This window comes from Vigna unguiculata, chromosome 5 (genome assembly GCF_037176805.1).
Source record: "Vigna unguiculata cultivar grain cowpea cultivar isolate G323 ecotype 2 chromosome 5, ASM3717680v1, whole genome shotgun sequence".
NCBI classification, from domain to species: domain Eukaryota; kingdom Viridiplantae; phylum Streptophyta; class Magnoliopsida; order Fabales; family Fabaceae; genus Vigna; species Vigna unguiculata.
The window spans coordinates 55401627-55416283 of NC_140796.1; the positions used below are offsets into that span (position 1 = coordinate 55401627).

General features: G+C 37.8%; 1 protein-coding gene and 1 pseudogene across 1 annotated transcript; one reads left to right on the forward strand and one right to left on the reverse strand.

Moving 5' to 3' along the window:
- The first annotated feature begins 398 nt into the window (after window positions 1-398).
- On the forward strand, window positions 399-2468 carry LOC114184189 (CBL-interacting serine/threonine-protein kinase 5 pseudogene; annotated as a pseudogene).
- A 9534-nt stretch (window positions 2469-12002) lies between these two features.
- Window positions 12003-14627, reverse strand: LOC114185415 (cinnamoyl-CoA reductase 1). Its single transcript, XM_028073128.2, has 5 exons — window positions 14383-14627; window positions 14109-14263; window positions 13608-13793; window positions 13164-13516; window positions 12003-12349 (listed from the first exon to the last, which is right to left on the reverse strand). The coding sequence occupies exons 1-5, from the start codon at window positions 14516-14518 to the stop codon at window positions 12163-12165; spliced, it is 1017 nt and encodes a 338-aa protein (XP_027928929.1). The 5' UTR covers window positions 14519-14627; the 3' UTR covers window positions 12003-12162.
- Between the last annotated feature and the right edge of the window lie 30 nt (window positions 14628-14657).

The following is a 14657-nucleotide window of genomic DNA, read 5'->3' on the forward strand; positions in this document are numbered from 1 at the left end:
CCACTCATCATTCACCTCCAATCATCAATCTTATCTCTCTCCATTTTTCCTTTTTTCTAGTTTTTATTTATTCTTGCATTTATTATATTAATTAATACTAATTTAAACACATTATTCCCATCCTTTTCTTGTCTTTCGCATCTATGGTAATATGTTGTTTATAACATTTTCAGAATTCCAAAGCAATTATTTACCACATGGGTATTAAAAATAGATTTATCTATAAATATATTAGGAGGAAAAGTTCAATCGGTTGAAAGGAAAAAAAAAAAGAATTTAATTTAGAAGAAAGCAAGTAAAAAAGTGGCCCACATAGGTCCAGTTGTTGTTCCCATTTATCTTAATTTAGGTTTTTTCCAGATATTTTGTGGCGTTATGTTGTGTTTCGAAACCATCTCTTCCAACCGCTCCTCATAAAACCGCATTCTCCTCTTCTCTCCCAACACCACACAAACCTTTTCTCTCTGCTTCTGCGTCATACCCGCGTTCTTCATCTTCCTCCACCATTTACAGTACTTTATTTATTCTGTTTTTGCAACCCTTTTTCATTTCGGGCTTGTTCCCCTAATCGGGTTGTCGAACTCAAACACGAATCCAAGCGCACCCTTTTTCCTCTCCCTCCCTCACCCGCATGCAACCATGAAGATTTTCAACCCATCCAAATCTTTTCTCCAGAACGTGGTGTGTCCATTCGACACCCTCTTCATTATAAGGATGAAGCCCTTCGATCTGGGTCTCTCCCACCTCCACCAATCCCAATTCAAAGCCTACAATTGAAAACCCCCTAGAGAAGGTAGAAACCAAAACCACCAACAGGGTTAGGGAAAAAAAACTGGTTCGGTCAAAAATCCCCGCCGCCGAGATGGATCGCGGATCCAACGGCACGGGCACGGGTAGTAGCAGCAGCAGGAACATCCTGTTCAACAAGTACGAGATAGGGAAGCTGCTGGGGCAGGGGAACTTCGCCAAGGTGTACCACGGGAGAAACCTGAACACAAACGACAGCGTGGCCATCAAGGTCATAAAAAAGGAGAGGCTTCAGAAGGATAAGCTGGTGAAACAGATAAAGCGCGAGGTCTCCGTCATGCGATTGGTGCGTCACCCCCACATCGTGGAGCTCAAAGAGGTCATGGCCAACAAAGCCAAGATCTTCTTGGTCGTCGAATACGTCAAGGGAGGAGAACTCTTCGCCAAGGTGGCCAAGGGAAAGATGAAGGAAGAAATCGCCCGAAAGTACTTTCAACAGCTCATCAGCGCCGTCGACTTCTGCCACAGTCGTGGCGTCACCCACCGTGATTTGAAGCCGGAGAATCTGCTCCTCGACGAGAACGAAGACCTGAAAGTCTCGGACTTCGGCCTGTCCGCGCTGCCTGACCAGCGCAGATCTGACGGGATGCTCGTGACGCCGTGCGGCACGCCGGCCTACGTGGCGCCGGAGGTTCTGAAAAAGAAGGGCTACGATGGGTCGAAGGCTGATATATGGTCGTGCGGGGTGATCCTCTTCGCGCTTCTTTCTGGGTATTTACCCTTTCAGGGTGAGAATGTTATGAGGATTTATAGCAAGTCTTTCAAAGCTGATTATGCATTCCCGGAGTGGATTTCGCCTGGGGCCAGACGCATGATCTCTAGTTTGCTGGTTGTGGACCCGGAGAAGAGGTATTCCATTCCTGACATCATGAAGGATCCTTGGTTCCAAGTTGGGTTCATGCGCCCCATTGCGTTTTCCATGAAGGAGACGGCTCTGGAGGATAACATCGACTTCAACGGGGACGATGCCGGTGGCAGCGGTGGCAGCGGAAACGTCAGTGGCAGCGAAGACGGTAACAGCAACGGGGAACTGGTCGGGGCGAAGCCGGCTCGTCCGTCTTACAATGCCTTCGAGATAATATCGTCGTTGTCGAACGGGTTTGATCTGAGTAATCTGTTCGAGACAAGGAAGCGGTCGCCGTCGATGTTCATATCGAAGCACTCGGCGTCGACGGTGATGGCGAAACTGGAGGCCTTGGCGAAAAAGCTGAACTTTAGGGTGACCGGGAAGAAGCAGTTCACGGTGAGAATGCAGGGGGCGACGGAGGGGAGAAAGGGGAAGCTGGGGATGACAGTGGAGGTGTTCGAGGTGGCGCCGGAGGTGGCGGTGGTGGAGTTTTCGAAGTCTGCCGGAGACACGCTTGAGTACATAAAGCTGTGTGAGGAAGAAGTGAGGCCTTCGCTGAAAGACATTGTGTGGAGTTGGCAAGGGGACTGCGATTCCCGGCAGTGACTCCCAACGGAATTACTTTCCCAATATTATTTATGATTATGTTTGCGAAAGATGAGAACCGAAATAGCTAGGTAGTGAATTATCTTAGTTGTTTTCGTTACGAGTCCCTTTGGGTTTAGATTTATATGCACATACTGCAGAACATAAGTCTCCTTGTTTATCACCACCCTGTTATAACAACTCTTTCCGCAACATTTCTCCATGCAAACCTTGGCGTCTTTTTTTAACTTTTCTGAGATACCACACCATTAAACGTACTGTTTCTATGTTGTTTTCGACTACCCTGGGAATGAAATATATAATCTGAGTGGTATAATTCTCGTGAAAGTGGTTGTAGTGGATGGTATTGAAATTGAAGGGTGGGAATTGACGAGGAGGAAGCAAGAAAACAATGATGTGGGGTATAGTGAGAGGTTGGTTGGAAAGTAGCAACAGAAGCTGACTAGGATCATACGCATACTTTGCTCTCACCAATTCACTAATTAACTAACTAATTTAATTCACTAATAAAGTTTCTAAATTTATTTTATTCCTATTCTAACATTAAATGTCTTACGTCGAACAGAGGATAAAACAAGTGTGTTATTGTTTCTGTCTCAGCTAAACACACTTTATAAAGTAACAACCTAAATAAATGTTTACATTTCATCTCTAAATGAGGACAAAAAACAAGTGTCATATTCTGGTGTTTCTATCAAAGCTAAACACACTTTAATGCAGGAGGTATCCTGATGTTGCTTTGTCCACAAAAAATTTAGGTTGTTCGAAAACTAAATAAAAAAATATATAAATAAAAGGAGAAAGTGGTGAGTGAGGAGGCAATTCCTTGGGTTAGATATGTCTGTGGGTTTGGCAAACTATTACAAATTATTTGTCATCATTGTTGCTTCCCACTTGGATTAGTCTATTCTTCATGAAAGCTCTTAAGCAATTCAAGATGGATAATTCTCCAACATAAAAATAAATATTAATTACTTTTTCTTCATAATTCCCACTAATTTACACACATTATAACTGTTTTTGCTATGCACAATTAGCTTCAAATATCAAAATTGGTAGATAAAATCAACATAAATAGTTTGGAATCACTTCATAATAACATAAAAAAGACTAAAATAATAATGAAAATTAAAACATTTTCTTTCACAATATATATATATATTTTACTTCAATTTTATTTTTGTTAATATGAATTATTTTATTATTTTATTATTCTAAAACTGTTTTTTTATTTTATTTATAAGTACTTAAAAAAAACCTACTTACATATGATAAAATTATAAAAATGATTCACTTTATGCTTATTTTCCATTTTGATATCTTTTTATAAATTGAATAATAAAAAATAATTTTCATGTGTATCCTCCAGTCAAAATAAGGAAAACCTGTGAGTCTGCTAAAACAGTCTCTTTTAACAAGTTGGACTATGCAGATCTGCTATCCCTTTAAAAAAATATCCATCTAATACATTTGATGACTATGTAAAAAAAATGTACTTGTAGATATTTTTGGTATCCATAAATATATTTGAATACTTTTCTTCTTTATTTTAAGTAAAATTATTTAAAGTAAGTCTTTAAAATATAAAATGAAATAAAAAATTAAATTCATTTTAATATACAATTCAAATAAAAGTATATATTACAATAAATTTATTCTTTTCAGAAAAATAAATTTAAATAAGTTTAAGAAATATATATATATATATATATATATATATATATATTATTTTAAAAAAAATCATTTTCATATATCTAAATAAAAATAAAAATATATATAAGATTAAATTTTAAATAATTCTTCAATCCTTAATGTTTTTCCCAATAATTTTATTTTAGTCACTTATTTTTTTAAAGATATTTAAATAAAATTGTTGGATATCATATTCCGTAGAGGTCAGATATATTTTAGACTTTGTGTTTTAGAAAAATAATTATTTTAATTTTATTTTTCAAAATACAAAATGAAACTATAGAATAATATGAATGATTTATTTCTTTTATACATATTATATATTTTATTTTTAAAAAATATTTTCATTTTTCCCCTTTAAAATCCAAACCTCAGATCTTAATGACTTCCTCCGAACGAAAAGTTATTATAAGCAAGAAAAAAAAATCGGAACAATTAAGTTTTGTGAATTTTTTTATTTTCTTAATTGAATTTCATTATATTTATGACTATTTTTTTGTTTGAAGAAGAATAGTTTTTGTATAGATAAATTCAAAGCAATAAATTTATTATTCTGAATAATTAGTTATAATGTTCTTTTAAAATATAAAGAGTAGAAACCAAAACTTATAAATAAAATGACTAAAAGTATACTTAAAACGTTATTCTATACCAACATATCTTAAGGTCTGCTTATAGACCAACATAATTTAATTTTCATTGTATTTAGGAAAATGTTGATTTTTTTTATGTAAAAGTACTTAATAAAACTAGATTAATAATGCATAAACAATGTTTAAAATAAAACTTGGAAGAAGACGAAAACAATGGAGTGAGAGAAAAAGAAGAAGATATTTTGGTTCTATCCATCACCAACTTGGCCTCTAGTTGAGGATGTACTTTCAACAACAACAAAATTTTTTTCAAATTATCAATTATTTTTTTTGTTTGCTTCATTGATTCACCAAGTACTCCAACAATCATGATTAATTTTTTTATATTGTTGCATAAATATTAGTATATTCCTCTCCTCACTAAATAAATATTTAGTTAATTTTTATTGACCAGAACAAAAAAAAAACTAATGTAAATGACTTTTATGTGTATGATAATTTAAATTATTAACCAGTGATGTAAGATAGTTACATATGAGTTAAAAGAACATGACACAAAAAAGTGAAGAAAAAGGTGTGTTGATTTTTTCAGGACTCAAAATAAAATATTGAGTAGAAGATAATAATGAAAGAAAAAGATGAGTGTATAAGTTTTGTTTTGAATGTTTTGTGTTTATATGTTCTGTTGAAGATTTTTAGTAACAGGAATATGCCACCATGCACGCATGCATTAATCGTACAATGACTGTTGCCAATTCAGAGGGAAAGAACAATTAATTATATTGACACGATGCACAACCAAACAAGTCTCATCTCAGATTTTTCTTGAATAGATATATGTCGAATTTATTGATAATTCATTTTGGTTAAATTTTTAGATAATTAGCATTTGAATGATGGTGTGATGAGAGATAGTAACAGTAATGCAGATAATGTCCTTTTGTTTGACGTGAAGGAGTGATTTGAAGCAATGATAGTGCTTTTGTACACTCTTTTCTCTTGCATTTTCTATTTGTTTTTGTTCTTCAGATTTATTATGAATTTTTTTTACTATGATTTGTTAATGGCCCATAATAAAGGACTGCAAATCCAATTGTGAAAGTTGTCTTTGTTTGAAGCAATCGTGTTGGTGAATTTTGGTTGTGATTTGGAGAATATTTTTTCAGAATAGAACGAGATTGGTAAATTAAGGGACGGCAAAAATTTAATTATTTATTACTTTTCTGTTATAGGTTGATGGTTTAATATTCATAAGTATTTTATAAAATTTTATACGTCAAATATAAACTTCATTTTCATTTCTTTTCAAGAGTTAGCCTGATTGTTTATTGAAACAAATGCATCTATTTTTTTTTTAAAGAAAGAAATAAAAGCATTAAATTTGAAAAAAAAAATATTGTGACGGAGTTTTTTCTTTCTCATTCTCTCCAAATAATTTTTGTTTGAGCTTCACTTCCGAAGTTCTTTCAAATTAATTGCAAACACTGTGGTCAGCTTGTTTGTCTTCTTTTATAATCAAACAAACCAAATCCATGGAAAAGGGAGCATGGTTTGTGCATCACAAATGTTTTTTTTTTTTAAGTTAGGTATATAATTATAATTAAATTATTCTTCAGTGTCCTGTTACAAAGAATATCCATTAAATTTTCACGAAAGCTAATGTGGTCATTTTAAAAAATATTAGGGTTCAGATAGAAGTTATGGTGGTGTAGGAAGAAAAATTATTAGAAGAAAGGTTTACACTTAGTTTTATCCTTTTACACCAGGCCCAACAACAAAATATAGTACCATACTTTTGTTCGCATGTCCAGATAATGTAAACTGATTTTCTGTCCAAACCACAAATATGAGTTTCTTTGTGTGTGACTAATGATCATGCTGCAATTCTTTATTGTCAATTTGTGTGTCTGTCTATAATAAAGAAAAAGAAAATTAGCTTTACGTATTAACAATCACATAAGCTTATTTGGACTTGTGGATGAAGTTAGAGGTGTCAATTTGGCCCCTAGCCCATGGGCCAGTCCTGGCCCACTCTTCATAAAGCCCCCTTTTAGGGGGCCCCCAAATGATGGGGCTAAAAAAAAGCCCCAGCCCCCAAAGGCCCCTCTCTAGTGGGTTAGGGCTAGGGCTAATGTGGGTTAGCCCCCCAAATAATACTACATTAAGTCAGAGTCAAAGATCAAGTTGAGTGACCCGAACGGGTTCGATGATCCGGACGAGTTCGACGACCCGAACGAGCCCAATGACCAGGACGGGCCCGAAAACCCGGACGGACCAGATGACTGAGATGGGCCCGACGACCCAAACGGGCCCGAAACCCGGACGGGCCAGAGGAGGCAGATGGGTCCTACGACCAAGACGAGCCCAACGATCTGAACGGACCGAATACCCGAACGGGCCCAACAACTCAAACATTCCCAATGATCCAGACATGCCCAACGACCCGAATGGGCCCGACGACTCGTATGGACCTGACGACCCGAACGGGTCCGATGACATGTACGTGCCCAACGACCCGAACGGGGCCAACGAGCCGAACAGGCCCGACGACCTAGACGTGCCAGACGACCTAGACGTGCCAAACGACCCGAACGGGCCCGAGGACCCGAATGAGCCCGATGACCCGACGAACCAGACGGGCCGGATGACCCAGACGTGCTAGATGACCCGAATGGGCCCGACAACCCGAACGGGCCCGATGACCCAAACGGGCCTGACGACCCGATCGGGTTGTCTTCGGGCCCGTTCGGGTCGTCGGGTCCATACAGGTTGTCGGGCCCGTTGGGGTCGTTGGGCCTGTCTGGATCATTGGACTCGTTCGGATCGGTGGGCCCATCCGTGTCTTCAGGCCTATACGTATGGCCCGTCTTGGTCATTAGGCCCATCTGACTTGTTGGGCCCGTTTGGGTCGTCGGGCCCGTTTGTGTCGTCGGTCCCATCTGCGTTTTCAGGCTCGTCTGGGTTGTAGGACCTGTTCGGGTCGTCGCATCCATACGGGTCGTCGGGCTTGTTTGGGTCATAGGGCCTGTCAAGTTCGTCGGGCCTGTCCGGGTCATTGGGCCCGTCCAGGTCATCGAGCCTGTTCGGGTCGTCGGGCCCTTCCATGTCGTTGGGCCCGTTCGTGTTGTCGGGTTTGTCCTGTATTCGGGCCCGTTTGGGTCGTCGGGCCCATTCGGGTTGTTGGGCCTGTTTGGATCATCGGACCCGTTCGAGTCGTCGTTCTTGTCGAGGTCGTCGGGCAGGTCCGAGTCGTTAGACCTATTCGGGTTGTCGTGCTTGTCCGGTTCGTTGGGTCTGTCTCACAGATAGTAATATATTTTAAAAAATAATATATTTTTCATGTGGAAGATGAAAGCCCATGGGTTGGCCCTGGCCCACAGGGCTTTTGTAGGGCTTTTGGCCCTGTGGGCTTCTTTGTTGGGGGCCTTTTTTCAGTGTGGACTTTTTTGGCCCTAGCCCACATGGGCCAGGGCCAAACCCTGTGGGCTGGGCCAAATTGACTAATCTAGATGAAGCTTAATTAAGTGATTGTTTAAACTTGTTTAATCATAGTTAACTCCTTAAGTGTTTGTTTTTCTACTGCAATTATAGGATCATCAATTTGATGTTGTAACAATTGCTTGTGCATTGTTACAACACCGTCGATTCCTCCATCTCAAATTTTCGGCAATCACATTCATTCGCAGTAACTATCTAACACAAAAAAAAAGAAACAGGAGAAGGAAGGGGCCGGAGGCGAGTCGGAGATTCAACGAAGGCGATTCGGTCGCGTATCAGAGGAGAAGATGGTTGGTTCGTGCTGTTTGGTCCTCGCCGGCGATGCGTCAAATGGCGACCAGCGTCGCCGGCGGCTCCTTTGGCAGCCATGGTGATGTGCAGCGGCGATGGGCACATGTGTGCGTTTGGTTCTTGCCGGAATGAGAGAAGGGTCGACGAGGGGGTGTTGTGGTGACGCCAACAAGGCCTCCAGTGTAGGCCGGCGTCGTCGCCGGTGACTGCGGGGGTCGTGCAGCGGCAGCGTGGAGGCTGGTCCAAGATGCTTCGTGCAAAAAGAAGTAGTTGGAATGATGAAACCCTTGCTCCGGGTGATCTCCGGTAAGAATAAAGAAAAAAGGAACCTGAAGCAGGAAAATCTCGTTGGCACCCCTAGTTTTCCCGCTCACTCCTCTACTTATTTTTGATGAGCTTTGCTATTTTATTTTCTTTATGCACCCCATATTCTGTTAAACCCCACACACCTTGTTTGTTTGGTCGGTTGTTTGGGGCTTGTTTTAATTTTACATCATGTACCTCATATGTGATAACCCCGCACCTCCTAAACTCTTTGTTTATTGTTTTTGAACCTGTTTGCTGTGTTTATTTGCTGTAGGTTAATATTCACTACACACCTCTCACATGTTGCTCATTGCACCACACATTTACTATTCTTGGACTTTATTTTCTGTTTTGAACTTTTATTTTATTTTTGAAAATATTTGATCTTTTAACTTTCACCTTTTTTTACAAGCTGAATGAATATTTGTATCTAGATATTTTGTTCATAAAATGTATGATTAAATTGTTAAATTGTTACATAATATCATGTAAAGTGAAATATCATCGTAGAAATTATTAAATGTTGTGATGCATTTTTTTAAATTTTGTTTTTTCTTTGAAGTCCTTGAACTCTTTCTCTTAATTTTTTCTTCCTTTTTTGTTTATTGCTAAGCAATTCATCTAGTTTCTCATTTACTTAGGATAAAGGACAAATCGGTCTCATTTACTCAGGACAAAGGATAAATCGGTGAGGTACAACACCAATGAGATATATTAGCTCAACTTACACATAATGGATTGACACCACTCTTACCTCGACAATGAGTTTATGGGTCTTTATCCTTATATGGTGCTGAACTTTCTCAATTGTACTCAATGTGAGACTTAAGATTCAAAGGTCTTGACACATGGAAGATTCAAAGATACAACACCAATGAGACATGAGTCCAATTTACACATAAGAGATTGACACCACTCTTAACCCAAAACCTTGACAATGGGTTTATGAGTCTTCATCCTTATATGGTGCTCAACTTTCTCAATTATACTCAATGAGACTTAGAGATTCTGAAAATCTGAAACTGAAAATATCATATCCATAGCCTTCCACAAGGATAATGATACAATGACCTTCAAAAAGTGATCCTTTTCTTACTCACCTATCACTACTAAAAAAACTCATATTTCCTACCAATTTTGTTTCAAATTTTTTTTCGTAGGAAATACCTACAAATTTTTGTTGTGAAAAAAAATTTGCAAGAAATTGCTACCAATTTTCTTGCAAAATATTTTGTATAAAACACTTTCTGCAACAAATTTTGTATGAAATACTTGCAAATTTTATAATTTTGTAAGAAATGATTACCCACGAAGAAATTACCTACCAATTAAAATTCTTAGAAAAAATGGCAGAAAACAGTTTTCTCTTGCAAATTTTTAACAAATTTGCAAGGAAAATCCCATGTAATATGAAAATTTCTAGTAATGTATGTGTCAATGTGATCTGGCATTATGATTTTTTGTTTTCAATTTTTTTAACGTTTGTGATGTGGCAATTGGAATTAGTGGTGGAGTCGAGGAGTCATGAGGCGCGTGTGGCGACAAGCAGTGAAAACTATGTTTCACTTCCACTTTTGCTCGCTTGCCGAAGGGAAACCGCTTCTTCCTTCCTCTCACCATCATCTTTTATCTCCACGCACACGCAAAGGCAAAACATGGGCTTTTACCTCCAATACACACACAAGCGTAGAGGAGGACAAGAGGACCTAGCCCTAGCCCCTTCGCCTCACGGATCATCCGTTGTCTCGACACGGATCATCCGTTGTCTCGACACGGATCATCCACCTTGAATTCCTAACAAATGTTAGTATGTCAGTGATGGGCTCTGTGATTGTAGTAACTACAATGTCGATGATTTTTTACTTCCTACTACTTCATCAATTATGGTAATCATAACATGAGGATATCTTATCTCCTTTAACGGTAGATGTAAATTTGAACTAGAACAAAAAAACTCTTATTTCGTATGCGTCTTAAATAATTAGTAATAATGAATTAATATTTCAAATTCCTACTAATTATAGAGTTCAACTAGGAAGGTTGATTATTTGCTGTTTTTAGTTTTAATCCTCTCCCACATAATAGTAGTTGATATTCATGTGTTTTCACTTGAATTTCATTGTCTCTTTATATCAATCTGTTCTACTTCTTTTTTGGATGATGATTTTTTTATAATTTTGAATTATTACCAAATGCTCTTATTAGTTAGAAATCCTTCATTGTTGTCTACTTTATTCTGTTCATGTTTGTGTATTCACTTCGATGTCTAACATGTAATATAATTATAATTAAACTATTCTTCCGTGCCTGTTACAAAGATATCCGATAAACTTTCACGAAGGTTAATGTGGTCATTTTATAATTATTAGGGTTCAGGTTGAAGTTATGGTGGTGTAGGAAGAAAAATCATCGATTTAATCCTTTTACACCAGGCCCAATAACAAAGTATAGTTCATGCTTTCTTCTTACAAACCTTTTTGTGTAATAAATCACACGTAAGCAATAACATGATCTACTGATTTCATTAATCTCACTACAACACATGCATAATAACTCATCATCATCATTCAACATTTTTCTTCTTCTAAGATTCAATGCACAACCTATCTTTCATCAACAAGTTCAGATTCTTTTTGAATTTTTCTAGTATTTTAAACATTAAAAATACATTAATATTAATATATTAAAATTATTTTTAACATATTTTAAGACATTAAAATCAGTGTCCATTAAAAATAAGACAGAAAAATCCAACTGAGAATTTAAATTAAGACTCTTCATACACAAACATAAAGAAATTCTGCACTTCAAATATTAAAGTTCAACATATTTTGATGAATTCCACAGACTCTAAATAAAGAATAGCGAGAAACTCACTTCAATCTTAAATTGGATTTGGATGCTCCCAACATACGAAGAGGTCATAAAAGTCTCATTTTTCAACTCTGTTTTCTTACCTACAGATACAAAGTTCTTACATTTACTGATGCATGAATTTGCAAATTTCAAAGTTGAAAACTACAATTCTCTCAGTGTCACCATCACCCTCAATGTCAAACTTAATCATCTCTATTTCTCTTCTGTATTGGTCTATAAATATTGGCAAGGCCCACTCATGTTGATTATCGTATTCTTTCATTAATTATGAACCTAAATTCCCCGCTTTCGTCCAAGCTATGTTAGGTAAAAAAAAAAAAAGGAAAACAAATATATATATATATATATATATATATATATATATACTTCTGAATTCTTTCATTTTCAGTCTATTTCCTTGTAAAAAAGAAGGAATCTCTTTCTTTTGAATTCAGAGTTTAGCTAAATGCTAATCAAGGAAGTAAGAGATTTTTGCTGGGACAATGTTATTTAAAAGTATCATTAATATCATTAAGTCCATGAATGGCAACAATATGGTTGATGTCTATTTTACAAAAACCCAAATACAGTTTTCTGTTGTAGGATTCCCTTATAACAGCATAACATGAGCTAAAGCTGCAGCTTCTTGTCCTGAATTAAACTTGTTCATGATGACTTCACTGTCGTTAAATCTTCCTGCTTTGAAGGAACAGGAAGGTGCCCTTTCTCCTGCAGACTCTTAACTGTTTCATACAGACACTGACTCACTGGAGTGAATTCCAAACCCAAATCCTTCAGCTTCTGGTTTGAAAATGTGTAGGGTTTTGCCCTGGGATTCTTTTCATCGGAACACCTGCACAAGTTCAAATTTTTACATCACCATACAAATCACCAAAACAGTTTATGTTGGCCATAAAAAAAATTACAATGTTAATAAAAATATTTAACAGGTGAGTGTGATAGTGGAAGATGTGGGTCAGAGAGTGATAAGGGGTTACACTCTAACAAGTGACAAGGACATTGAGTTTGGTAAGGACTCGTACGCTCCACTTGTTTCTTTTACAAACAAAATAATTGAAATTTTTTCAGGCATGCGTGAGTGGACGATTACATAAGTCAAGGTTGGTATACCTACTCCAAACACAAACACCTTTTCATTCACAGCCACTCATCCCAAGAAAATAACCTCAAATGGGGTTACCACCAGATGTACACAAATCATTGCATTATGAAGTTCATTAAAAATCATATCAGAATTGGACACTTTTCAATAACCAAAACTCTCATCACTCTACTCTTCAGTGAAATATGAGGATACAGGTTTTCCAATGTTTGGAAGAAGAAAAGTATGGCATTGCAATGGGATGTTAATTTTTACCTAACTGTCCATACGAGAGCCTGAGGTCATGCAGACACACAAAAACTCAGTTTTAGGGGTAAACGAATAAATTTAGATGTCGTTTTCCAACACCCGTGCGGGACACGAAAATGCAAGATGTGAATGTTGTAGGTCATACATAACAACCTCAACTCATTTAAAGATAAGTTAAAGAAAAATTCCTTACATGTGGATATGGTGAGCTGAAAAACATAAGAACCGACAAATTCAATGTACTAACAGAAGAAATCAAAATCATAATGGTAAATATGATGGCAGAGTGTCTTACTTGGTGGGAACTGGGTACTCAGGGAAATACTTAGCGAGAATTTCAACTAGTTCTCCACGGTGGAGGGAGCTTTCAGCACACAAGTATCGACCAGAAGCAGAAGATTTCTCATAAACAAGTATGTGGGCCAATGCCACATCCCTCACATGCACATAAGCCTGTGTGGCATTTGCATAGGTCTTAGCAGAGCCAGTGAGGTACTTGAGTATGTGAATGGTGCTGGCATTGATGGTTGGTTGTAGCAGTGGTCCAAGAACCAATACTGGGTTCACCACAACCAAGTCCACTCCTTTCTCTTTCGCAGTGTCCCATGCTGCTTTTTCAGCCACAGCCTTTCCATAGCAGTACCAATTCTGCAATATCATTTCAAACTAAACACTTATTTTCTTCCCCTTCAGGTTACTTTGTCTATAAGAAATCATCATTGGGTAGGTAAAATTGAACCTTGGTGTTCTTGCAATACTCTAAATCACTCCAACAAGACTCGTCAACCACCAAATCGATGCTCCTTTTAGGGTCCATGTATACCGCACCAATCGATGAGGTGAACACCACACGTCGCACTTTTGCCTCTGCAGCTGCTATGATTACATTCTTCGCTCCATTCACCGCTGGCTCCACCATTTCTTCCTGCATCATTCATGCCTCCGTTTAACTAATTTCCTTTTGCCACCAAACCAAATTTGCAAAGAAACCATTTACGACAAATTGATCAACAAACAGAACCAGCAATGATGATTTTCAACCACAAAAACAGTACAATCAATAGCCATATTAAGCAAAAAAACTAATTACATAGATAAATTAAGTATACTTATGTTTCACTTAATACATATATCATAGAAAGATCATGAAGTAGTTGGGTACTTTGCTTTTGCAGCGGTTTGGGTAAAGTTAAGACGTGAATAAAGAAATACGTAAAGCAAAGAAGAAAGAGAAACTGACGGGGTTATCGGTGACGGGAGAAGCTGTGTGGAAGACGCCATGGCAGCCGTGGATTACTGATCTAACGGAGTCAACGTCAAGGAGGTCAACCTTATGCAGAGTTAGTCTCTCGGAGGCTCCTTCGAACTCTTTCAAGTGTCCGTTCTTGGGATCATCTGAAAAGAGAAATTCAAAATTCATGCATGCCTCTCTCCACGTCACAAATCACATAACTTTAACTTGGGCTAAAAACTAACTGTGTTATGTGTTTGTGTAATGTTGTGAAAACACATGCCTGGGTTTCTGAGTGTTCCTCTCACAGTGTAGCCTTTCTCCAAGAGAAGTTTTACCATCCAAGACGCGATGAAGCCACCGGCGCCGGTGACACAGATGGTTTGGGAGGAAGGTGGCAATGATTCTGCAGAAGGCATGGTGGTGATGATGATGACGACGTTGTCGGTAGGGAATGGAAGGGAAAGTAGAAGAAAACGAAGGGAAAATTGATGAGAAGTATGGTGACAAAAGATACGTGGAAAGTGGTTTTATATAGGGAAAATGGATGCCAACCCC

Bases quoted from the DNA above. Each gene is read 5' to 3' on its own strand.
- LOC114185415 (XM_028073128.2), bottom strand. From the start codon at position 14,518: ATGCCTTCTGCAGAATCATTGCCACCTTCCTCCCAAACCATCTGTGTC. The intron at 14,264-14,382 runs GCATGTGTTTTC...TTCTCTTTTCAG, and splicing joins AGGAACACTCAGAAACCCAG to ATGATCCCAAGAACGGACAC. The intron at 12,350-13,163 runs GTAAGACACTCT...GAACTTGTGCAG, and splicing joins GAGTACCCAGTTCCCACCAA to GTGTTCCGATGAAAAGAATC.